This window comes from Pseudopodoces humilis, chromosome 4 (assembly GCF_049639895.1).
Source record: "Pseudopodoces humilis isolate 2021_Gansu_Grassland_sample_001 chromosome 4, ASM4963989v1, whole genome shotgun sequence".
NCBI lineage: Eukaryota > Metazoa > Chordata > Aves > Passeriformes > Paridae > Pseudopodoces > Pseudopodoces humilis.
This window is the reverse complement of record NC_142203.1, coordinates 24,667,758-24,694,064: the sequence shown is the minus strand read 5'-3', so window position 1 is coordinate 24,694,064 and position 26,307 is coordinate 24,667,758. Positions and strand designations below refer to the sequence as shown.

Sequence of the window (26,307 nt, the reverse complement as noted above, 5' to 3'; positions counted from 1 at the left end):
TGCGTTCAAATATAATATCTCAGAGTTAGAAAAAAGTCCATATTTTTCTGTCCTTAATTTAATTCAGCAGATGATTTTGTTGTACTGTTTTTCATATTATGGAAAACAATGGCTTGGCTTGAATTAAAGTTCTCATTTCCTGCCCCTTACAGTGTACTCAGTCTAGGAAGCATGCTATACAGATGTGAGACTTTCAGGTATGCCAACTCATACAAAAAAGGTTATGTCACTCTTTAAAATAACATCAGACTGATATTTAAAAAAAATTAAGGCAGCATGTGAAGGTGCCAAAAATCTCATATTGAGGTTTTCCTCACTCAGAGATTCACTGTTATTCTTGTAATTATGGAAGCACTTGTTGCACGAGAGCAACTTTCTAGTACTGCATGTTGTATTCAAACATTTCTAGTATGGGATTCTAGCATACAAAAGAATGCATCTTTTGTAACAATTCCAGCCTTTGGATTATTTCAGTTGAAGATGGATATATTTTGTCTCAAGATTAAAGATTGTAAGGTATGATATAATAGTAGTAATGTTTGCATATAAATAAAATCCAGATTTTTTTTCTCAAAATTATTTTCTTCTTCTTTCACTTTTTTATTTTGTTTCACTCTAAAGGTTTTATTGCTTAAAATCTTACAGGCAATCTGGCAGTTCCTTAAGCAAAAAAAAAAGTTTTCTGCTTCTTTAGGAGTCCAAATACCCACAATTCCTGAATATAACTGTCTGGGATACTGTTATCATATACATATGACACTAACCCCCAATAAATGGACACACATGGACATAAAAATTTGGTGGCAGATTTTAGGAATACAGACGTCTCTGGCATTGCTACTGTGATTTTAAGAAAATGATCTTTATTTTAGAAAAAGATGTCTTCTTAATACTTTCCTTGCTAGTATTTTTTTAAGATAAACAAATACAAGCCACCTTGCTATCATACCAGAAACAAAGGATGCATAAAATGTGGTCTTTGGGGCCATATATTTGCACTACTAAGCAATCAACCTTTAACACGAATCCATCCAAATTTTCTCCTGCAGTCCATGCATACATTGGCTTTTGCCTGGCAAAGAAGACATTTTCCATTGAAATATGGCAAAAAGAGATGGTCTATGGTTTCACTTTCCATTGGTTATATGCCTTGAATGAATATGTGTGACGAGGTCAGAAGAGCTTTCTTTGCTATCTAGCTAGCAGATCATCCTTATGACTTCTGCAAGTTACAAATGTAAAACATTTCTACTGAGTGTGGCATCAGGACAAACTCACCTGGGATGATTTCTCACATGATGCCACAGAAAAGACAATAAAAATGGCAAATTTTGCATCTGTTGTACTTTCAACTCTCACCTACAACTCCTTCCTTGGTTTATAAACAGCTAGACAGATCATGCATTGGTATCCTATGGCAAGAAGGAAGCTCCCATCAAATCTAATCACACAGCCTAGAATATGACAATGACCCTTCCAGCTGTAAATGTTACAGTAATGAAGAAGCTGTTCCAGATGCTCAGTTAGCCTATGAGCTGGCCATCTGTGCCTTCTGTGTGTTAACCCTCCCGAGGTCACAGTCATCTAGGAGACAGCCCCAGGCCGTGAGGGACAAGAGCACTGAATATGGTGCACAGCAGGCAGAAAGCTTGTGTTAAGACATTAAGGTGAAAGTTAAAAGTGATGTGAAACCCTAGCCTGCTGCAGGGCTGATGCGCTGTGGGGTTATGGTGATTCCCTAGAGGATGGAAGGAAATGTTTATTAATGAGAATTATAAAGGGATACATTGAATACAACTAATTTCTAGAGGTCTGCCAGAAAGAGCTCTGACAACACTTCAGTGCAATGTTTGTTGATATTCTGGTCCCTGATTTCCACCGGACTTTTATCTTGAGTATAGTTAACACTATTTTTAAAGGGGGACATGATTCTGGATAGCTTAAGGAGGTACCTCAACACAGTCAATTTTAGTTGTGGATTACTCATATTGTCTTGGCTCATTAAAAACATTTTTAATTAAGGAATACATTTAAAATATGTTCAAACCTAGCAGAAACCTGTGCTGACGTTGCTGATTGACCTGGGGTCCTGTGCAGAGACCACGCTGGTGTGGTCTCTGCCGGCTGTCAGGCAGTGAGGTGCATCAGCAGGGCACTGCACTCTCAGGGCGACAGCAGAAGTGCTTTTCGGTGCGTCTGGATGCTCAGCACATCCCTGCAGCCTTTCCCACGCCACACTGACCAGTAGCTGACCTGTGTGTCCTACATCCAAAAATAGATGCAATATTCAGTCTGTTTTCAGTTCTGGCTGAGGAAGAGAGGGATGTAAAAGTACTTTTCTGCAGTAAAATTGAACCTTCCCAGGGATAATTCCTAGTGGCTGTAAACAGCTGTCCACTCTCTGGGGTGGGATCTTGACATTATTTCATGAAAACTCGGTCATATAAGCCCCTGTATTTTAGTTAACTATTTCTATTTTGGACACTTCAGTGTCCCATATTAAAAAAAGGTAAACTAAAAAAATAACGTAAAAAACATATAATTAGACCTTATGATTACATTTCTATTGGGATGCAGTCAGGCTGATGCTGGCCCTTTCCACATGTCCTCAGAAGGGGCTGTGGTGAGAAACCTGGTATTCCATACAAGAAATGCTCTAGGATTTTGTTATTCTCAACTCAAAATGAACAAGGATGGAGGGTGATGTGTTTAGATAAAAAACCACTATGCAGAAATAAACAAAGACATGTAAGAGGGAGTCAGGCAGTGGTAGTCATAGGAAAGGTGATCTGATAGCCTTTAGGACAAGACTCTCTAGAGTAGGCCCACACCATCCCACCACAGTAAATGCCCAATGCCATTCTTGGTTCGCCTGTTGGCTTGCAGAATGCGAGACGCAACCTTGTAAAGCAGCACCTCCTCTTTTCCTGCCTGGACACTGCATTCTCACACTTCTTCTCACCCTTAACATGACACATGGCAGGAGAGCTATTCTGTGTTCTGCTTTTGAGACAAGACAGAACAGGAAGCAGCAGTCACTGCTGAAGACCAATCCAATGAAGATGACTTCTCTGGAGGGACAAAGCCTTGCCATACTTGAGTGGCTGCTGAGTGATCCTCACTGGAGACCACAGCGCTCTCACAACACCAAGTCAGGAATGCCAAACGTGTTTGGGAACTGGAAGGCAGCCTAGTGAGAGGATGAATAAGGGCAGGAAGGAACAGGAGCAGAGAAGGCATTTTCATGTTTCCATGCTGCAATTGATGATTGATGGGATCAATCATAGCTACGCTATTGCTAAAAGGAGAGGGAACAGACCAGCTAAGAAGCACCATGGTCCCTGGCCTTGGTGACCAGTAACAGCAAGGAGAGGGTAGGACTCGCCTCCTGGCTCCAGGTGTGTTGCCTCGTGGGTCCCTTTCCAGGAGGTCCTGTCTGTACCAATGCAAGGCCCCAGGGCAGGACCACCTGGTGCTGCATGTGTAGAGAATGGGTACCAACAGCACAGCACCGCTCCTGTGGCTGCACACAGCAGGCTGAAGGAAGAGAACCACAGGTTTCCTGTGACAAGATTAATGATATCTTATCGGTTAGGAAAGTAGCTTTATAAATTCCCTGTTGCCTTGGATGTTTAACATGCTGTATCAATAGCAGAGATTGTAAGATGCTTTTGGCAATTCTTAGCAGAAATCTGGAAGATATGAAATCAAGAGATATAACAAACCACTGAAGGGAGCCACAATATTAAGACCCATTTGTATTGAGCAACTGCTGTGACAGAAAATATATGTATTTTATTCTCTTTGTAGATGCAATGTGGTAAATAACTGTCAAACAATTATGAAGCATTTATATGCAGTATTTAGCAGTTGTTTTGTTTCACCCTGGGAATGACTTTTATTTCTCTGACCATAGATAATTTTTCTGTCTTTGTTTAGAAGCCTATACCATTTTCACATTTGTGGGGGCTAAAGGACACTGGAAAATTATGGCATATGGTTGATTATTTCCCTGAGAAGTTTTACTCCTTTGGAAAACACTGACTTAATTAAATGTAAAGAATTTACAGGAATTTATCTATTTCATGATAATCTGACAGGAAATTATCTCAATATTTTGTTTCTATGAGGCAGAAACATTTGCTTTTTACATTACCATTTAACAGATAAAAACAGATAAAACTGTTCCAGTGTCAGTGTTGAGAATGTTTTAGTCATATCAAAATAAATGTTTCCAGGAGGTCAGACAAATAATATTAATTCCTCTCTTTCACAATATTTTTGATAAACTTATTTTTTTTCTCTTTGAGGCAGTGCTGAAATTTCAAAATCTCAGAATTGTGTCTATGACAAAAATTTTTAGTTATGAGCCATTCAGGTCAGCACTTTATGCTACAGCTTCTTTTATAGCTTCAGCTTCTCATAATCTTGTTCTCTAGGATGCGCAGAGTCTAAAATTTATGCCTTCTGTTCCTCTTCACAGATGTCTATTTCGACTCTAATGACAAAGCATGAAAAGCCAGAGTCTATTTCAGACTAGTGAAACAATGTAAAGTTATTTGGAGAGGAAAACTAAAACTCTGAATTCAAACCAGAAGATATATTTATGCCTTCAAATAAGAACTCTAGAACAAGTGACTCCAGCACAAAAATATTTTGCCAGCTAGTGAGAAGAGGGGGAGTGGAAAGAAAACTCTGTCATGATTTCAAACAGTTGTACCAGGAGCTGGCTGGCTGCTTTGCACTGTTAGTCCGTCCAGTTCTGTACCTGGCATTAGCTGTTTCAGATATTTCATGGAAACAGACCAAAAATTCACTGTTGACTCGCATATAGGAAAGTTGCTTCCTTACCTAAAATGCAAGTAGCTGGCTTTATTATACACTGCAAGAGCAAACAGCCTGTCCCAAGCACTAATTTAGTCTGTTAATCCCTGGGGGCTCTACATGGTGTTTTTCAAAATACACCACTGTATGAGTTTACAAGTGCAACAAGATGACTGTTCATAATGCAAAAAATTTGGGGTTCCCCCATACCCACATTTTTAATTTCCTGGCTTGTGTTTCACAATCTGTTATTTGCTCTAGTGAAAAGCAGTTTCTGATCTCACATCTCTGTTTCATTTCCATATATACTGAGTATTACCCTTATCCAAGAGAATTACAGAAACAGAAAACAGTGCAGCCCTCCCTCTTACATCAAGTATCTCAACAAACTGGTCAAGCTTCATCCTGAAACTGTCTGGGAACAGAGATCCCCTGTAGCAATTGACAATCTACTCCAGTCCTTCAACATGCTCACTCTTGAAAAAGGTTGGCAGGAGAAATATTTGATTATTTTCTTAAAGGTCTGGCCTTCTGGCATTTCAATACCATTTCTTTTGTGTTTGAAATTTATTTCTCTAATCTTGATGGCTATTTTCATACTAGTTGCAGACATTATCATGTCCCTGATCAGCTTTTCCCAAAATAGTTTTCTTCTGCAAGTTGTGAATCTTTGTTATCAGAAAGAGGGAGATAAGTCTCTGACTGGCTGAAAGCAAGTGCTGAATCCCAGTGGCCAGGGAAAGGTGTCCAGGCAGGTCCTTGATTGCAGACTGTGTTGGCTGAACTAACATTGCTACTGCTGACTGTCTCTGACCTCTTCTCACAGACCTGAAATGATGGACCCTTCATGGCCTCTCCAGTGCTTCATTGTCCTGATTGCTGGAACATTTTCCCTAATGAATTTCCATTGCCAATACTTAATTTCAGTAGTTGTTGTCCCTTCTACTGTGAACACAAAGAACCCGTTATTCTTTCCATTGCAGTGGCTGATGAAGTATTTGAAGACCTACTCTCTTCATCAGACTGAGCACGCTTTCCTTGTAGACCGTGTACCCCAATCACTTCCAATCCACCTTCTCCTGATTTTCTGTTAGTCTGAACTGTACTTCCAGTGTAATTGTACTTTCAACTGCACGTTAATCCAAGTGAGGCCTTACTAACCATCAGCAGAGTATTCTTTTATGTTTCATTACCTACATACCAAAACATCTTTCCAGCCCCAAATCCTTGACTCATGTCCAGCTTCTTATTCATCCTAGTTCCCACATGTTTTTGAGAGAACTGGGCTGACAGCCACAGTTGGCTGTCTTCACAGTTGGCTATGCCTGCCCAAAGATAAAATTTTGCAATTTCCTTCTATTGCATTTTTAGGATCATCTCTGATTTGCAATTACCGTGCTGTTCTTCACCATGTGCCCCCATGTTTGATGCTGTCTTCAAGTCTAATTAATAGGGCATCTACTCATTAAACTTCTCATCACCTACAGTATTATGAGAAGATGAAATTGTCTAAGAACCAGCAGAGAATTAATCAAAATTTTCCTTTCAATTTTGATGGAACAGTTTCTTATCAGTATTGTCTCTGTCTTAGACGAGTTTTGTCCAAATTATATTTCAACCAGTGGGATTATAAAAGTATCAAAGACTCCTCACTGTTAAGGTAAATGGCATCCTCAGCTGACATGGTCTGCTAGGTGCCTGTCAAGGAAGCTGGGTACCTTGGCAGGCCTTATTTGATAAATTCAAGTCCTTTATAAATCACTGTGTATTCTCCTAGACAACCACATGTGCTCCTCTGCAGAATGAAATTAGGCTGGTATTCTGTAACTCCTCTTTTCTCTGCCCCCTTAGTAAAATTAAGCATGACATGTGCTTTTCCCAAGAACATCTCCTTTCAAGATCTCAAAGGAACAAGACTCTGAGATGGTTTCAGACAGATGTCCAGTTTGGGGATGGATCTCACCATGCTCAGATGATCTGAAACCAGTCTGATTTGCCCTCAGTATTCTTCAATTTCTTTTCCCTGATTCTGCTTCAGATATGTACCCGGTGCAACTGCACTTCTTGCTCAATTGCAGCACACCTTTCTAGTGGAGACTGAAGAACAAAACAAGACTCCTAGTGTCATCTACCATGTGTCCTCTCTGTGGAACAGAAGATCAGCATTTTCCTTTGCTTTCTCTCTACCAGTAACACTACAACAGAATAATTTCCTATTAGGGTACAGATCATATTATACCTCTCCCTTTTTAGCTTTCATCTTCACACACTTTTTTAACTCTTTCACATTATACTTAGCAATCTGAACTAATTTCCATTTTCTGTGACCTTTTATCTTTGTCTAATGCCAAGGAAAAGCCAGTGATTTAGTACACCAGAGTGTGCTCCTATGCCTCCTATCTTTCCCCTGGCCTGTTTGTGCTTTTATGGGCATTCACCCTAACCATCAAAGCTTTCAGTTATGAAATCTTGAGTTTATTGAAATCTGCCTGCCCCAAATCCATTATTTTACATTTACTTTTCCATTTGTATGTCAAAGACTTCGTAATTTCGTGTTCATCCTAGTTCTTAACCTTTATATTTTGTGGGGTCTCACCACAAAGTGACTGTGGTGGACTAACCACTCTGCAGAAATCCCTCATTCTGAACAGTTAGCTGGAAGAGGTATTCATACTCCAAAGATTTGCATCCCTGTTTAGGGTGAGGTTAATATGTGATTAATACTCATTTTTAAATAAGTATAGTTTTTTAATGACTTGCTCTTCTTGTGTTTCTTCTGTTGAGCTTGTCAGAGGATGCTACTAGTTAAATGAATCTGAGATTGAATCTTGGAATTTTTCTAGTATCATTAAGGTAACCTAAATGCTTTTGGTTAGGAAAAAATAAATATGCAAAAGCTATTCTTCCCTCAGTCAAATCACAGCTTCTTTTTAGAGAAGCAAACAGTGAAGCTACAAGAATGCTAATCAATGTGGGACACAAAGAACAAAGCTTTTTCCCTCTCTTCTGCAAGTCTACACTCTCACTTAATTAAAAAACAGTCTTCCTAGGATGATAATGAGGAAAAAGAGGGAAGCGGGGGGCAGAAGTAGTGAGAATCAGAGGAGAACCTGTGCTGAAACAGAAGATATAATTTTGACATTTCCTGATGCCTTCTGGATTTAAATAATCACACCATCATGCTTTGCCTATTTTTTGTGGATTAATAGGACTGACCTGTGTTGTCCAACCCTCTCCAGCTGTGGTCACACAGGCTGAGCAATGCTTGAGGACCATCAAGGCCCCTGTTCAGTGAGCATGGGTGGCAGAGCTGACAGAGGTCCATGATACCACTGAGTAAAACTCCCGTGTGTGGGTTTGCAAATCCTCCTATTTGCAAACCCTGGGATGAAAAGAGGCAAAGAAACTAGGGCTAAAGCCTGGAAAAGGTTCTGGTACTCCCTTGGTCCCTCTGCTGGAGTGGCAAAAGCATTCCTATCTGCTGCCTAGAGAGAAGCAGGTAGTGAAGACCACACCACTGATGAATGCAGAGGAAAAGGAGGGTTTCATCATGGAGCCATGTCACATTGCTGTTCAGAGTTAAAAGGGAATTTGGTGACAAAAGAGGAGAGCTGGAACCCAAATGTTGCCTACAGACCTGCCTGCCTGCCTTGAAGACCTGTCTGTAAGGCAGGTTGCTTTACTGAGATGTGACAGGAGAGGAATCTGCAGAAAATTGCTGTTTCCTGTAAACCCTTTGCCATGCTCAAGAAGTTAACAAACTCTTAAAAACCTAGAAAAAGTTGTCATTTCCTGGAAACCCTTGGCCATATTGAAGAAGTTACCAAACTCTTAAAAATAAAAGAATTAAATAAAATTAGAGGCTTAGCAGGAGGGGAAAAAGATGGATATGAATAGCATTTAAGAGAGAGAAAGCTGTGGGAGCTGTTAAACTCCAGCAACTTTAATAGCTATGACAACTTTAAATCCTTACAAGTCATCCTACCAACAAAGTCCACCTAAATGCAGCAGAAAAAGCATGCCTCTCTGTTGGTTCCCCTTCCTTTCATTTGTCCTAGCTGATGGAGGAGAAGAGGAACAATATTTTATCACCAAATGAATAACTGGTGCATGGTTCTTAGGCTAATATTTCTCACAAAAAATGTACACTGTATGAAATAAGAAGTTCAGCTAAAAGTAGAGAGTAGCTACTTTATTTAAAAAATAAAAAAATATAAAAAATTAACAGAACAGCAATGAGAGTTGCTAGACTACTTTTGGTGATTTTGAAGGCAATGCTTTATCACTTCACCTTGATTCTCCTTGGGAAGCTATCTTCTCTGCCTGCCAAGATTTTCCAGTTCTTTATTAACATTTTCATCCAGCAAAAACTGGACTCTTGTTCTCCATGAAAAGCTGGAGAAATGGATTTTTCAAACCCCTCATTATGTAAACCCTCTCCAGATACTCTCACAATTACATGACTCAGCATCCCTGGGGCAAACAGACAAATTAACACATTCTGTACACTCTGGGCTATTTCCCAGATAGCATTCCTCCCATGGTAGACACAAAACACTACTATTTGCTTTGAAGACACTTTCCTATGAAGGAAAGAAAATCCTTCAAAGAATTACATAAGACTGGGCCATTTTCAAAATACACGTGGTTCAGATGAAAAAAATGATTCCTTCATAAAGATTCAGCACTACAAATTGTTCTCAGTACATAGAACAGCATGAACTTTTCACCAGTAAAATCATAAAACAAGAAAATTAGGTAAAACCAAGATGTTCCATGTCCTGTTTTAGTGTCTAGTTACTATCCAGAAAAGCTTCCATTACAAAAAGAAAAAAAAATCAGATTAATCCAACAGAGATGTGTATTATGATTAACTTGTTCCAAATATCTAGGGGCAAAACCAGTGTATTACAGGCTACTACAGCTTCTGAGAATCTCTCTATATATATTTTGTGCCAAATAAAAATAGTCATATATAATTTTTGAATGAAAAATTTCAGACATCCATATCAAACATAATGATTGTTTTTTGTTATTCCTATTTGGAGAAAGGAATTTGAAAGCCCACTTGCAACCCATTTTCAGCTTTGTTCATGCACATTACTTTCAGATATCTATATCTATAACAAAGAAACAAGCAGTACAGTCAGAGATTACTAAACACAATCTACTTCTTCCCTAACCAAAAACAAGATATCAGTATTTCTTTCCCTCATTGCAGTGAATCCTTTTCCGCTCAGCAGCAGGTAAAGCAAAGACTAATGAGGAAGGAATCACCTTTCAGAAATGCTGGGTCATTGCATCAGGTTTTTCAAATGTCTTCTCTTTTGGGAGATGAGGTAGATCAGCGGGGGCTGCTAAGATGGAAAAATATCAATGTATTACTCATCTTATTCAAGATACCAGTATGATGCAGTCTGTACTGATGTAGTAAGTGGTAAGACAAGCCACCTAATGAAGCTGGGAAATGATTAAATACCAGCACTCTTAACAGGAAAAAAGACATTTTCAGAATAGGTAATTGTGCAGCTTTGCCCTACAGATATTTTTTATGACAAAATGAAAAGGAAATAAGGAAAGGATATTAGACACCCTACTTTGTTTGAGTCATCGTGTTTCACAGCCGTTGTTTATCTGGTAATCTTCTAAAGAAAAGCTGTATTATCTTGTTTGAAATTGAGGCAAGACAAGAACAGCTCCACTGAAGCAATCAAATTCGTGATGTAACTGTGCAAAATCAACAGCACTCCTGTGCCACATAAAGCCAACCTGGTGCCCAAGGGAGGTCTGGTGGTGTTTGGTGGAGAGCCTGACAAAGCACAGCTCCACCCAGGAACCACCTGTAAGAGTCATCCTGTGCAATAAATGTCTTCATTTGTAAACACCCCATTTAAGTAGGAGTTCCCACTTCCCAAGAACCACAGTGCATTCTTCTGGCCTCCATTCACACTCAAGAGGGAGTAATTGTGGATGTTCCATTCTCCATTCTTCTTTGAAATGCCTGAAGAGTGGAATGAATGCCTACAAACACAGTGCAATAGCAGCCTTTCAAAAAGTAATGTGCAGCAACTTATACTGTGGGCAAGAGATTAGTTTGGTCCTGGGATCCACAGCAGCCTTGGACACTAAGCCAGGACATCAGGATGTGGCTTTCATGTGTTCTGTTAATTGTTTGCAGGTATCAAAGTGTTTGTTAGCTATTACATTCCCATTCTGTAGTGAGAAAAAAAGTTGAGGCATGGATGAACAGTTTACAGGGTGGACATTTGGTCTAATTTGGTAATATTTTCAGTTCATGCACTGTATATTTTAAATAACAGCATTTAACAAAATCAGTGTAACACAGAGTCTCTCTGCTACACCTGAGGTTTTGCGTGCCCTTAGGTGGTATAATTTTGACTATACCAGTCCCTGATAATTGAAGGTCTCTGGGTAGAAACGATGTATTACAAACATTCAGGAGAAAAATAGCTGGTAAGAAGAAAACAAGTTTTTGAAACTTGTTTGTGCGAAGCAGACTTCAATTTCTGAAACCTGTTTTCAATTAATTCTCTCAGGGAATCTATAACATTTTCAGCAACTCTTGTCCAGACCAAGCTGGGCTCTTTACCTGACCTTTGATGCAACACATGCATGAAAGAATCTCCCTAATAGCCCTAGCAAGGCTAGGAAAATGGGATGATTTTTCTGTGACATGGCTTCAATATGATTAATGATTCACATTTGTAAAGCTGTTTTTAACTAGCAAAGAGCAGAGAATGACATGGGGGTTTTGTATACAGGGTGGTTGCTGCTGAAATTCCTTATCTAAAAGATGACAAAAGGAGAATCGACCACTGCTGCCTGCCTGGAAGGCTACAAAACATTGCCCACTGCTTTAAAACTGGGCTTTCAGTGACCATATGTGTGACATAACAAGTTACATCTGATGTGGTAGTTATTTCCAGCCTTTGGCAGGCAGAAAATTTTAGGTTGTGCCTAAGTGAAAGCACAGTTATTTCCCAAGAGGAAAATAGAACTGAGGATCATCACGTTCTTGGCTTGGTGACACCCTGCAGTTCTCCACACTTCTCCCCAAAAGGTGATACCAATGGGGTAAGGGCTCAAAGGCATAAGACATTTCCCTCACATGTTTTGGGGCATAAACAGAGTACGCATGTAAATCCCACAGTATCTTCACTGTTTTCTCCTGCTGCAACATTTCCTAAAGTTAGAATTAAGCTCTTTGCCTTTTATTTATTCTCTCAGCTGAAAATCCTATGGCATCAAAATTGGACTGCCAGTTTAACAAAAATGAACCACTTCCCCACATCAGAAGTGATGTCTTATTGCTGGGCATAACTTCTGACAGTGAGCTGGGCTGTCCTTGCAGGACTAAATCAATGGCAAGCCCCATGCAACCCCTCTGGAATGATGTCTGGAGGGTGAACAGGCTACTCTGGTTTCCTCACCTGGATGCTGCAAGCAAGATGAGATTTACATGCCCTATTCTACTGGTGACACGTTGCTGCTCTGCAGCAGCCAATGCCTAGAATACATTTCTAAATTTAGGAACCTTCTGCCTTTCTGGGCTTATGCCAGGTATGTCAAGTCACACAGCTCAGAGGTCATCAGACAAGTCAGAAAATCCTTAGCCTTTTGCTGTAATTTAGCAGGTTTTCTTATTGCCCTTATATTCTTTTGGAACCAAGAGCTTTGTCTTCAACTGAAAGTCTAAACAAACCTTACCTGGGTTACTAAGACTGCTGCTTTATCTAACAGACCTACAGAAAAACACCTTACTGCAAACCAGACTGACCGCCCACCTCCTGATTACAGTGTGGATTCTTGAGAGGATCACTTGTGTGAAATTCACTGTCCTGATTAATGAGTATCCTTACATATAAAGAGCAGAAATGAGGCAAAAGATGGACTCATACCAGGAAACAGTACTTACAGTTTTCTAAGTATATTTTTAAAAATGCACAAGATTGGGACTGAATGGAAAGCTACTATAAGCTTAGGGCTCCAAGAATTAATTGTAAGTTGTTTTCTCTGCCATCTCATTTGACACGAGTGCTCCCCTACCATATGCTTATCTATTACTAGTAATCCATATTTACTGAGAATATCTGTCTATTCATACTTGGTGCAGTTAAGGTTCTGTAGGCAAATTCATGTTTCCCAAATGGGTTTCCTACAAACAAAAAGTTGTTTAAATAATCCAGCAATAATTCCACGATTTAGGACATTTTACCTGAGCTACAATCAAAGATGTCAGGGTCTGAGCTGGAATTGCTTTCTCTCTCTGGTATCTGTTTGCAGACAACAAACATTTCTTCTGGTGTTAAAAGATCTATGTTACAATTTGAATCCACCAGTTGATTATAGATTTATCTATATGACTTATCTATATGACAGATCACTCAAGCTTGGAAAACCTAGGCTCTAGTCCATGCTTCTGGTCCCTACTTCCTCTTGTAGTCATTGCTTGCCTTGATGACATGCATATAAAGGCTTTGCAGTAAAGAGGATATATACTACTCTGCACAGCACTGGGTGGGGTGATGCAACCTCCCTGGAGAGCCAGTAGCAATCCTGGATTCCTGACTCACTGCATACAGAGTGACAACAGGAGAAAAAGAAGAAATAAAACAAGCCCAGTGGTTAATGGGCAAAGATAAGCAAATCACCATCATGTTAAAGAGATTAATCAATTGTTTGGTGTCCTGAGGTGACTTTATGATGCTTGTATCCCCAATTGTCTGCTCTGTTTATGCTGGATGTTAAGTTCTGCACTTTTCAGACTGGTTCTGAGAGCAAAGGGGGAAAATAAGCAGTTTGTTTTTAGAAATGACACTTGACACTCGCTCCTCTGCACTCTTCTCCAGACTGTGGTGTCTGCAGCACGGACAGACAGCAGGACAGAGCTCTCTTTTGCTTTTAGTCAGTTTTTAGCTAGCTGAGGCAGAAAAAAAACCCGACTGTGTTTTTTTCCCCCCCATTTTTCTTTGGATCTGTTCAAACCTGCTCTGCACGGAAAACCCAGACAAACCCCAGGAGCTCATACCTGGGGCCCACTGGGGCCTGGGCCTTGGCACTTTTCAGTCCTGGTGGGACTGGTAAGAGACTGAGTGAGCTGAGTTACACCACATGAAAAGAACTTTTTGAATTTGCCACCTCTTCAGAACAGTGAGAGGTTTTATTGTTTAATATTATTCATTTTTTTTTATGCTTGCAGATACTTTGCTTGTTAAATAAACAGGTTTTTTCCACTTTTCTCCAAGGAAATATTTTCCTGAAGCAGTTGGGGGAGGGGGCCCATTTGGAGGTTTTCTCTCAAATTTGTCCCAGGACATTTGGGAACTGGATTTTTACAGCTGAATTTAAAAACTCCTTTAGGAATTACCAACAAAAGTTATTTAATTTATGCTGGTGTGTCACACCGTGGGCCTGAGGCATCTCAAGCTGTCTTCAGAAGCACCATATCTCAGCTGCCAGTGCAAAAAACGGGAAAAATGAGAAGAATTTTGAAGAACAAAAATTCACTCGGTATTCTAAGGGACACTGATGAAGTTCTCTTCATGCAATGAGAAGCAATTCCTGTACAAAAGAGCCCAGCTCACATCATAATACATGTGTGAGAAAGGTAATTGCACAAATGAACACTGGAGCATGAGATGTGGAAGAACTGCTGTAGTACCTTGCTTCAAATAATGAAAGAAGCCTTTGGCAGAGGCAAGAGTTTAACCCAGGGATAATTCTGCACTTCATCCTGTCATGGCTGATTTCTTTCCTTGGGGCAATTCCCAGAGACACACTCTGTACCACCAACACTGTCTAGATCAATGCAGGATTCAAAGCCTGGGTCCCCGTGACTCTCTCCACTTGCACTGACTGCAAACTTTCCCATTAATGTGCTGGTTTTGCCTAGTGGGTAGTTTATTACTAAAAACATTTTATTTCAGTATGTATTCTAGTAGAGAGGTCAGTACATGGCTACAATAACCTCTGCCCATAGAACTCACACCGTTTAAGTGTCCATACTTTCTCCTGGTAAAAACATAAAAATATCAATCCACAAAGGGACGATTTGCTTTTGTAGCTTCATTAGTAAAAATGTTCTAGTAGAGAGTAGGCATAATTTAACAGACTTTCACATGGAGGACTAAATGCATTTTCCTGGGAATAGGACAGCATGAACATGGTATTGCTCTGCCAGGTCTTCCAGACCATTTACAATCAAAAAAATGTTTTTACAGCTTTTTGAAGTTTCCAGTGATCCAGTTATTCAGAATCAGCTTCATCTGTTTAAGATTGTCTTTTCCTTGGCAGGTACTTTGTTTTTGAATTTACTTGCCTTCTTAGGACTCTGGCATTGTATTTAGGTGCATTTGTCCTGAGGCAGACTGACAGCTATGGAGAAGGGAGAACAGATCCCCACTCAAGCCCCAGAAGACCTGTGTTACTGGCACCTAAAGCATATCAGACCCTTGTCCACAGATTCTTTGACATGCGTAGAACCCAGGTGGACCAATTTCAATATATACATCTCTTCCACTGTCTCATAGCTATGACTCCTTGCATATCAGGTAGTCTTCCCTGGCAGAAGGACTTCTAAAGAGAAGCATAGATATTGTCCAAGTGACTCCAATGGCTGGTAAACTGGAATTTACCTTTTACTCCAATTATTCTTTCTAAGACATTAATGATGTTCTAAAGTCATAATCATGACTTTACTACAGTTTCTTGACTTTGCTGACCAAACTTTGCAATACACAATGTGCTTTTTTCAGGAGTCCTAACTGCAGCTGTGGATATTGATTACATTGAAATCCCTAGTAAAGCTCTAAGTAAATCTCCTAGTAAATCTGCTTTATCTGACCTTAAACTAATTTTTTTATGTTGGTGGTTTTGCAAAATGTTTGAATTTTTCTTCTTTCCTCCCTCTCTTCCCCTCCTCTGTTGCTTGGAAGCACTCTTAACATCTTTGTTAAGTCCTTTTTCCCTTGTGGCCACAATAGGTGACAGCAGATGCCATGCAGGTATTACTTTGAAATGGTTTTAATCCATGTGCATTTGTTGTATAAAGTCTCTCACTGCCTCCATTTATTAGACCCTATCTCACCCCCATAGGTTGTGCTGCCCCTGTGCACATGTGATACCCAAGTCAGCTCTCTACTTTGAGTTCCTGCAGCAATCTGGTGCTGAGGCCCGATTCCTCGGTATCTTACACTATAGAGCCATATACCATTTCAGACTACAAGCCTGAATTTGCATTGCTATATATTTTTACGTGTCAATGAGCATGTTTCACCTTTGTAACATGCTGGTCCAAGTGCTCTGAATGTCCCTCATTTTTACTTTTATCACATCAGTCATGCATTGTATTCTTGGATGTCTACGGTTTTTTTCTGAATGCACTGAACTTCTCTGTTACAGCTTGTTTGCATTTTTAAAGTGAGACCATGATACATGTGCAAGCAGATTACTATCTGTTCCTGAACATGCCTCCTTGGGATTTTTTTCTATAAATGCAAATTGTCAATGAAATTCATTACACATGTCTCTTATCAATCAGGATTCCTTACTTCACATCCAGACTTCCTTTGCCTTTCAGTGGACCATCAGTGGGGATTGTACTTTTTGCCTTAGGATTCACATACTGCAGGAGTTAAAGTACCTTGCAGGGAAGGTGACATGCTTTTTTAGACTGCGGATTTTTTAAAATCGAGGCTCAGACTGCCAATGCCCACTGGGTGGCTCCAGACACTGCACCTTGCCCCACTTCCACCTACCAGCGCTAGCCCAGCCCTGCAGAAGTACGTGTCAGTGCTGGAGATCAGCAAGAGTGACAGGACAGAGCCTAGGGTCATAAACAGATGATGCACCAGACACGTAAGTAATCGGTATTGGTGAATATTTGCATCACGGTAGTGCCCAGAGGCCCAGTAGAGGGTGCCTGAGCAGGCAGAAACATCAAGGCTTAAATTCCACACATTGCTCTTGAGGCACTTGGCTAAGGCGCTTGAAATCAAGAGAGAGAGGGGCTTACACAGACCACAGAGGTGATGCTGTTCTCTCACTGATTGCGTGGGGGGGAAAATGAGACGATGACTCAATGTAGGTGACTTACTCAAGAACCTGGAACTCAACAGGATGAACCTGGCCCTTTGGAAGAAAGGAATATTGAGGGCCAGAACTACAATGGTGTCTTCCCTGGCTCTGGGACCATACGTGTGTGAGCATGAGTGCATGTACACTGCATGTCCTGACCTCAGAATTCTATCTACACACACACACACACGTGTACCCTGCATGTTCTGGACTCTTTATGTCCAGCACATAAAGAGTGGTTTGGCAGGGAAGAGAGAGCTCCCCTGATTTAATTTTAAGAGAGACTAATGATCCTGTAAAGCAATAAAACAAATTCATGCTGTTGCCTATCCCTCTGCCTTATCTTTCTAAATATGCTCCTATTTTGTCATGTCTTTCAAGTTTGTGCACATGTAGGTTATATTCACACACACTTGTCTTCCCATTATACAATTTGCACACCTTTATTTTTTTCCATCTACCAAGTGCTATATGAACCAACGGTATGTAAGGAGCTGTTTCATCTGTACTACGCCATGTTAGGGCTGGCATACAAGGAAAGCAAGACAACAGGCCAACCCCAACAAAAGCAAGCATAACAAGGAAGGGAAAGGACTCTAGTCAGTCTTGTTTTACTCCAGGCAACTATCCCATTTGGACCATGATTAATATTTAATTCAGACGCAATGAAATTCAACAGTTTCCTGCTTGTCATGCTGAATCAGTTTACTGATTCAGGAAATTCCTGTCAGTTCTACTAGGCTTAAAAGAGGTGTGGGCATCTTAGATGGCTTTGGATCTGTGGTGATTCAATACATAAGATAATAAATGTGTAAGGAAGATATTTCCTCACCTGGCTAATACCATCACATTAAGAGACGTGCACTTTTTAACTCTGAAGTGTTAAAGCCAAGGAGGCTCATAATATTTATATTACTTCATAATATTTCACTACGTCTCATCTAGTATGGCAACAGAAACCCAGCCTTGCACAAAATGTCCATCTTATTGAAAGGCAACTGTTAGTGAAATTGCATTTTTCTTCCTGAACCTGACCTAGAGGTTTTGCCCCTTTCATAAGAGTGTGAAGCATGCAAGCTAGTGTTAACTCATACAGAAACTGATGGCACTTTACGAGTGTTATCTTTTCTAAAAGATGCATCCTTGTGTGGTGGTTTTCAGCCCAGCTGGAGATGAAGCACCACAAGAAGAAATTGACTTTACCTCAGCTGAAGCCGGACACCTTGACAACCTGCTTCTGTTCTCAAGGAACATGCCTCTAAATCGACAGCACACTGACATGGGTGAAGTGTCAGAAGCACTAGAGGTGGAAAATCCTTTGCTATTACAGGCAGAGGTTTGGTATTTCTTTTATATCTGGCTTTCAAATTAGGCAAATGGGTGTCTTTATCAAGGTCCATATATGGTAAATATACTTAAGGAGAGCAGACATAGGTGATGTGAAGGGAGTCTATGCTCCAACTGGAGAGCCTATCCTTTTCTTCATTCTGTAATACGCATAGAAATCATTGCATTATTACAAGCTTGCAATGCTTAAGAGTTGTGGAAGATCCAGAGATTGCTACTATTAAACCCAGAACACCAGCATTTAAGCAACTGTTAAGACACTGGTTTGCCATTCTGCTATTTTAAGTATGAGTTGAGTTTCAGAGCTGAAGTAGTAAGCTGTGTTATTATTTTTAGTGTCAGCTTGTTGTTTCTTTTTTTAAGTGTTACATCTGAATATATTATACCAAGTGAAAAAACTTCAAATCCATTGCCACCCAGCAACCACCATCTCATTGCTTTTCATACATCATCATTAAAGTTCTGAGAAATTCTCTAATCACACTGCAGAACAGGTTCATTTGAAAAACTAATTTCCTGGCTTTTAGGCTTTTTGCCTGGTTTTGTTTTGGTCTCTATTTTTCTAAGAAATGTCTCACATATGAAGATAAACCCTATCAAGAGCACAATGGGAGGTTAAGGTTGTGCTGTTTTGGAAACCACAGTTTGAAGGATTGCTAAAACTGGAATATGCAGACCTGCAGCATATGAGAACTAGTGTTGATAAATCTTAGTGGAGAACTAGACCGAAGGTTTGGGGATGAACAGCTACTCCTCTGCAGAGAGCTTGATACACCCTCACAAGTTGAGCAAAATTTGAAGACACTGCATGGTCATGAGAAGACATTCTTGCCTTGCAAGTTCACTCTTAGAGAGCTCACCCAACAGAACTGATTAGATGGGAAGCATATGGAAGTAAACTGAAGGCTTGCCTACAGCTGCATCTGGCATTCTAGGTAAAAGCGAAAAATGCTGAATAAACAATGCTCCTGATAATTTTCTCCATCTGCCATCAATGTGAAGTTGCAAAACAAGACACACTGTTCCCTGCACTAGCATAACTTCAGGAACTGCTTATATCACTCTGGAGGTTAAGACTGAAGGGAAATGGCTGAGACCTGGCTAAGGAGAGGTTTATGGCATCTCTGGTCCCAGCTTACATTGTCTGCTACAGAGGAGGTCTGAGCAGCTGATTTTGACATCAGATGATCCTTTTCCTTAAGGAGTTCAGTTGCATGTCTTAAGTTCTCTCTCTCTTTCGCATGCAAAGATTATAAGTGACCGTGCAAGACAGACGAAATTATATTCAGAGTTCGCAGTCCGGAACACACCAGGTTTTTATCATGGAAAGAAGATGTAGGAAACAAATATTAACATCAGAAAGAAATGAAACAATGGGTGCCTGAAGGAGAGAAAATGGTAAAGGTGCAGCAACTGCAACTACCTCAGCTGAACCATGAGTCTATACTTGCTAGGCTTGTCAATGAGAAGAAATTTTAGTGTAGAACCCATCTAGCATCACAGATCTGTGAGGCATTCATAATCTATTAATAAGATGCATTAAGGAGATTTTATTTTTATTTTCCACCTATCAAATCAACTTGGGGAGGGTTTTCTTCTCATGGCCTAGCCCAGACTCTCTGACAAAACTCAAATCTAAGCATTTACCTGTAAGATTCAATTGCAGTAATGGGAGAAGATGAAATTTCTGCCAAATTTGAAGAAATTCTACCATATTTTCAATCTGCTTCCACTTAGATGTGGACTTATATCTAATACTGGTAAGCAGAGATCAAGCACAGTAGAACAGCAGAGTGCATAACCAAGGTACCTTTTGCTTGGGAGAGGTGGTAAGCTTATATTCAGCTAACATTCAGCATCTATTTTGCATCATGTAAGCTAACAGTCAGCGTCTATTTCGACCTCTCAGGTTAAGTGTTTTTCTTGGAAGCTGTGTATCTCCTGCACTTCCTTTCATTAGGCATCTTTCAGTTCAGCACTCTGCTTTGGGAGCTGCGGGGACGGAGGGATTTTTGCATGCATTTACTCCCTGCCCACATCAGCAAGACAGCAACAACCATCAAGGATGTGCTTGCCCCATGAAAGAGCTCATGCCCTACAGGCCAACACACAGACCCTCCCATCATTAACACCAGAGCTCTCCATCCATGCTGGATCACCATGGGAAAGTTTTCTCCTAGAGGTGACACAGCAGTGGCTTAGCACCAGCTTGCAGAAAAGTGAAGCATTTCACAACCCCAAAAGGCTTTTGCAAACATTAGGACCTTGGATGTGCTGACAGCTGACTAGTCCTGAGCAAAGAACAAGGCTTACTCCTTGGCCTCCGTCCTGCACTGCTTCATCTGCAAGAGCTGTCACAGTGCCAAAGTGCCACAAGTGGCTCTTACATATACATTTCGGGGATCCTGAATCCACTGGTTTGAGCTGTCTGCCTGGTCCACATGTCCAAAATGTCTAAAATAGTAATTTGTCACTCCTTGGAGTTGCTGCGCACCTCCTCATCCAAGGTGAACAAATGCACTGTTGATTACTGGAGGGATATGCCACTTCACTGAACATTTATTTCATTAGTTTTCTTTATTCCAGGAACCACAGGAAGTCTAGTCCTGGTACTTTATGCAAGTGATAATAATCAAGCAGGGAGATATAGAGCATTTCTTGTTTCCCTGCCACCCAAAATCTTCAGAGCAACAAAAACCCTTCATATTTTGTAGTAAACACAGGCCACCAGCTATGAACTATAATTTAATCTAACAAAGTAATTTTGGGAGCATATGAAATGTGAAGGAATAGCAGACAGGTGGGCTGCTCTGCTCTATGTGTATACTATGTGTATAATATCCAGATCTCAAATGCCAGCTTTCCATTCACTGCTGCAAAACACCCAGGCCGTCATGCGGTAAAAAAAACAAACCATGGGAGGCATGCAACACGTTGCAGCACTTGTTTCACCTACAACACACTATCACAAATATGGCTGTGGAAGTTGACCGGGAATCTCTATCAACGTGATCCCAAATAATACGCTTCAGGTCTGTGATTTGGAGAATAAGTTTAAGGGAAGTAAAATGCTTTTCATTCATTTTTCACTCCTTTACTATAATTTACTCCAAATCTAAGGTAGCTGCAAAAAACAGATCACTTTTGAACTTTGTATCAATGGGAAAGAAATTCAGAAATGTCAGCTTTCCTCTACCACTGACCCAGGACCTTTATCAGAACATAAAAAAACTAAACAACTTTAATTTTATGACTTAGAGCAGTTTTTTTTGTGAAGAGATATCAAGATCTGACGTCACTCTGACATTGATACAATGCTGCCACCAGTCTTCCAGCCGGGTTTCAGATGTCTGACAGTGTTATTCCACTACTGATAGACATCCAGTACACTATGACTCAATGAATGTTGAACATGGGTTTCAGTCTTCTTGTTAAGTCCATTGGACCAACCACATTTTTAGAAGAAATGCAAGAGATGGAGGATTTTTACATGAGGCATCTTGTCTTATTCTGAAGATTGAAGTCAAGCAAGCAGGAGTGCTGGAAATTCAGGACTAAAATTATTCAGCTCTTTTGACTGCTTGATTTTCGCTTTGCATTCTTGGTTACAAGGGTTCTAAACATATTAAACAAATTCCAATTGTCAAATCACTGTTCTGCCTGCAATCCACAGTTATACCATTCATATGCCTGCATCATGTCCTCATCTTGCACTCGTTTTTTAACTTATATGTACATAATGTACTTCTATGCCCTCCTGATGTTAACTAGCAGCATTATAATAGCATTAAATTATTTGCATTGCATTAATTGTTCTGCTTTATTCCTCTTTTTTTGATGCTGATATTTTTTCCATCACTCGACATGAAGTGCACGAAAGTGCTGAGTAATGTAGGCATTCTTCTTTAAAATGCTTTTGCAGATGAGAAAGCTCATTAAATCATTATACTTACTCATGTCTAAGTAGAGTCATGCACATATCCTTGCAAGCTACAAACTGAAGTATATGATTTCCTGTATCATGATAAAGTAACACGGAAATCTAATAAATAAGAAGTAGGCTGTACTCTTATGCATTTTTACTGCCTTCCTTGAAATGAAACACTTCCCACACAAAGGAAAACTGGTTACACTTGCTTAAGAATAAACATTAGAAACATGTTTACATATTGAAAAATGCATTATTTTAGTGAGAAAGTCACTTAAAACAGAACTAGAGTGTGTGGATGCTAACTGTGAAACAGAGAGCACGGTGCCTATGGAAATTGCAGGCCGCATAGTTTCTCAGTCTTGCCTGAGAAAGTGGCCTGGGAAATTATAAGGAGGAATTAAAACAATCCTCAGAGACAGAAAACAGCCTTGCAGGTGCTTTTTGTCTGTTCCTTGTTTTCTTGCAAGGCAAGGTTGAGGGGTGGTGTACCCCACTGACCAATGATGGTGATGTGTTAGTTTACTAACCAATAAGAGTTTCTTTTCTGTACTTTTCACGTATCAGTCTATAAAAAAGCTCTAAAGCAATAAACCGAGAGAAATTCTCCTGATCGACTCCCTAGAGAGTCTGTGTCGTTCTTCTCGCCATTCCTAATAGAGCGACAAGAGTGAGCAATACTCAACCAAAAAATTTGTCTGATGTGAAAGGCCTTAAAGTCCACCTACAAACTCAGCGCTACCCTTACTGTTTCTCCAAAAGGTATTGGTCTTTTCTGGACAGCACACATCCTCATGAGCCCACCAGCTACATGGACCCACCTACATGAAGCCACATCCTCATTTAGGAATGCTAGTCTGGCCTCAAACACTCTCAGTTTTCTGTTCTAAATACCACAGTTCACTGAGCTTGTCAGACCTACTGGTTACAGCTGGCTTGCAAATAACTATGGGTACTTGTACCACAGCTGTTCATGTAATAAAAGCAGGGGTATGAGAATGGAACCTTTTTGAATGCTTCAGTGTGTGTAGGAGAAATAGTGCTCTCAGTCATGATGATGGGATGCTCTGCTGCAGGAGGAAAGGGATGACTTCCCATTCCCTCATCTTTAAGCAGGGTCATGGGTACTGGCTGCCAGCAGGTGCTGGACATTGCTCCTCACAAATAAGCTTCACCCTGATCCAAGAGGAAATGAAAATTATATATTTTAATAATATATAATTTTTTTATATATATATTTTCCAGAATGTGTGTGTCAAGACTTTTTCACAGACATATTGATACTGCAGCTGCTCTGTGCTTTCACATATGATGCAGTGTGACACTAATGAATATGCAAGATCTATGGAACAGTGGTTTTACAGTTCTGTGGAATCAGCCTTAGGGCTGGTCTTGAAGAAATTTTCTATCCTCCTCGTGAAACAGCTTAGTCTGTCCCCTCTCATCTCTGTTGAGGGGGTTTGAGCTTTTTCACAGGGTTTCCCTGGATAGTCCATAGTGGACTTCCAAAAGGCCATTTATCCTCTGCAAACGTGAACAGATGAACAATCCCCCTGTAATACTCCCCCTTGATTCTCTCCTGGGAATGTGGAGTGAAAATGTAATGCACAGGCAGCAAGAAAAATACTTTCGGGATGAGTCCATTCTAGTTCACTCTTCAGGATAATGTGCTTGATATCTTTTCTCTTCTTCCCCCTTCTACAGCCCTTTACCTTCTTAGCCTATTTTGATGGGCTCTGGATATGTGCCATGTTGTCATGGATGTAAATTGTAATTAGACTACTGACTCAACCTCTGCCATCTAATCTCCACAGTTCAGATGTAATATTTTCTCATTTAAATTAAAATACTTTTTTAGTGTCTTTGGAATTCCTTTAGAAAGACAACAGGGAAGTTAAGTGTGTTAGTGAGGCTGTCACACAAATGTCACCTCAACTCAGGAGAAAGCAGCTAGCCCGTAGTTTGACAGATAAGTGCTCACAGAAGAAGACAGCTCTGTTACTTTCAAATATTTGATTTCATGGCTGCAGTAAAGGAAGCGAAAAAGCAAGCCATAGGAGCAAAAGATTTACATAGTCCTTCATCCTACACTTTGAACTAATTAAACAATGAAAAGTTTCACTGCCTTCAGTGGTGGTACTCATATAGCTGAAATTAGCCACTCTAATGTGTTTTGCTGGATGGATTCAAGGCTCTTAGCATCTTGCAACATTCAACACTAGATGAAATATGTATTTCAGTACATATTTCAGAAGCACAGTCCATGTATTCTTTCCATATACACTATTAATTTGTGAAGTAAAACATCAGATATCATATGAAATCTAAAAAAAAATTTCTTGCCTTATGTTACCACAAACATAAAAGAACAATAAATATTGTCAGATCCATTTCAATTAACATTAATCACAGGACAAAGACCAGTAGCATGAGGTAACTCTTATATTCATGATCTGGATCTTCCACATAGTAATCATTTAGCATTGTCCAGGCTTAGGATAGGTCTGCTTGTCTATATCCTCAAAGAAACAGTCTCATTGACTTCTCCAAGAAATTCCACAAGAAACCTGCCATAAGGCAAATTAAGTTCACCAGATGCTAAGTTAATACCTCAATCCTTGGATTACTGGTCCTATTCCCTTTTCTCTGTTGTAGCCTCAGCTGATGTATTTCTAAAAGTTGAGTTCCCAAGTTTTAACAACTTTGGCCAGCTGAAAAAATTCTAAATTTACATACCCTAAACAGTAGAGGCAGCTCTGGAAATTGCCCCGTGAGGATTAAAAGCACTTTCCTTATGAGGTTTAGAGACCTTTGTTTGTAACAAAACAAGGAAAAACACAAAATGAGGACAAATGTCAACTCAGACTGCAACGGGAAACTGATAAAAGGAAATCAATCTAACACCCGAACCTTGCTTCTGAAAGCAATAGGTATTTGATCTGCTGGTGGCATCTGCTGTTGCATATCAAAAAGTCATTTGGACCAGTGAAGTGGGTGCAAAAGGATGCTCTCCCTCTTTGAACTCATTTTGGCTGTAGGAGGTATAAAGGAATGGAGAATCTCTTGTGTGTTGATCAAGTCATACACATGCATCTGAAGGGAGAACTTGGCCCTCTCTTTACCTACCTCATGAAAGAAGTCCATAAAAGTCCACTAAACACAAAGATAACACAATGACTCTATCTTGAAAAACATGGACATCTAGGAGACAAATGCTGGGCTTATTTGGCCCTATGTGTGACTGCCAATCTTGCATGGGCAGCTGCCATCAGCTGCTGCCAGAGATGGGGACCTAAGCAAGGAAAGTCTCCAGCCTCCATTGTAGTGACTGTTCTTAGGCAAAGCTAAAGGAAGCTGTCCCTACCTGTGTATGTTTTCTTCCAGCTTTTTCACCTTCAGCTCATCCTCTTCTGACTGCTTCCTTCTGGCTTCTTCCTCTTCTGCAGAGCCAGCAGGAATTCCCTGTAGCAGCCATTTTTCCCGAAGAGCTTTTGACTGTAATGTAAAAAAATTCCATATCTTAGCTATAGACTGAACAAAAACTATATGAAGAATGAGAAGAAGCCGGCTTTGCTTCTGAATATTACCTTGTCCCCACTGAATTCCTGCTTACTGCTTCAGACAGTTGATAACAGCCAAACAATATCAGCTGTTTATTCAGATGTCAGGTCTTTCACATTGAGGAGTGTCAGTTTTACAGTATACAGTTTATTTACCATCAATGCCTTATATTATGCCTTAATAATGAAGTTATTTTTAGTTCCTAAGAAAACCAACAGTTTAAAATTAACAAATTAGCAAGTCCTGCAAGAACTGAAATTTTTGAACCAAAGTATGGATTTCTTGTGAATAATAAGGCATGCGCTGGAAGGACTAAAGTCATCAACTTTCTAAAGCTTCAAAAACAAAAGATCAGTGTGCTCTAAATGTAATGTTTTTCATGGAGTATAAAATCAGTCTCCTATTATATCAATCAAATATGTTTTTTATTTGTACCACAGATGTGTTTCAGGCAGACAGACAGACACGTGTACATAAACATGAGCACACACATCTTCTCTTGGGCAGACACAAATTAGAACAAATGAACACAAGTCATCCAGAAATCGTGG

General features: G+C 40.0%; 1 protein-coding gene across 3 annotated transcripts in view; it reads right to left on the bottom strand.

Annotated features, from left to right (window-relative positions):
* PALM2AKAP2 (PALM2 and AKAP2 fusion) overlaps nucleotides 1-26,307 on the bottom strand; it is a 267,992-nt gene that overhangs the window by 178,089 nt on the left and 63,596 nt on the right. For all 3 annotated transcript variants that reach the window (XM_005530774.3, XM_088054336.1, XM_088054333.1), the window contains exon 3: nucleotides 25,560-25,690. In XM_005530774.3, coding sequence (XP_005530831.2) covers nucleotides 25,560-25,690 — 131 coding nt within the window. The remainder of the gene's footprint in view (nucleotides 1-25,559; nucleotides 25,691-26,307) is intronic.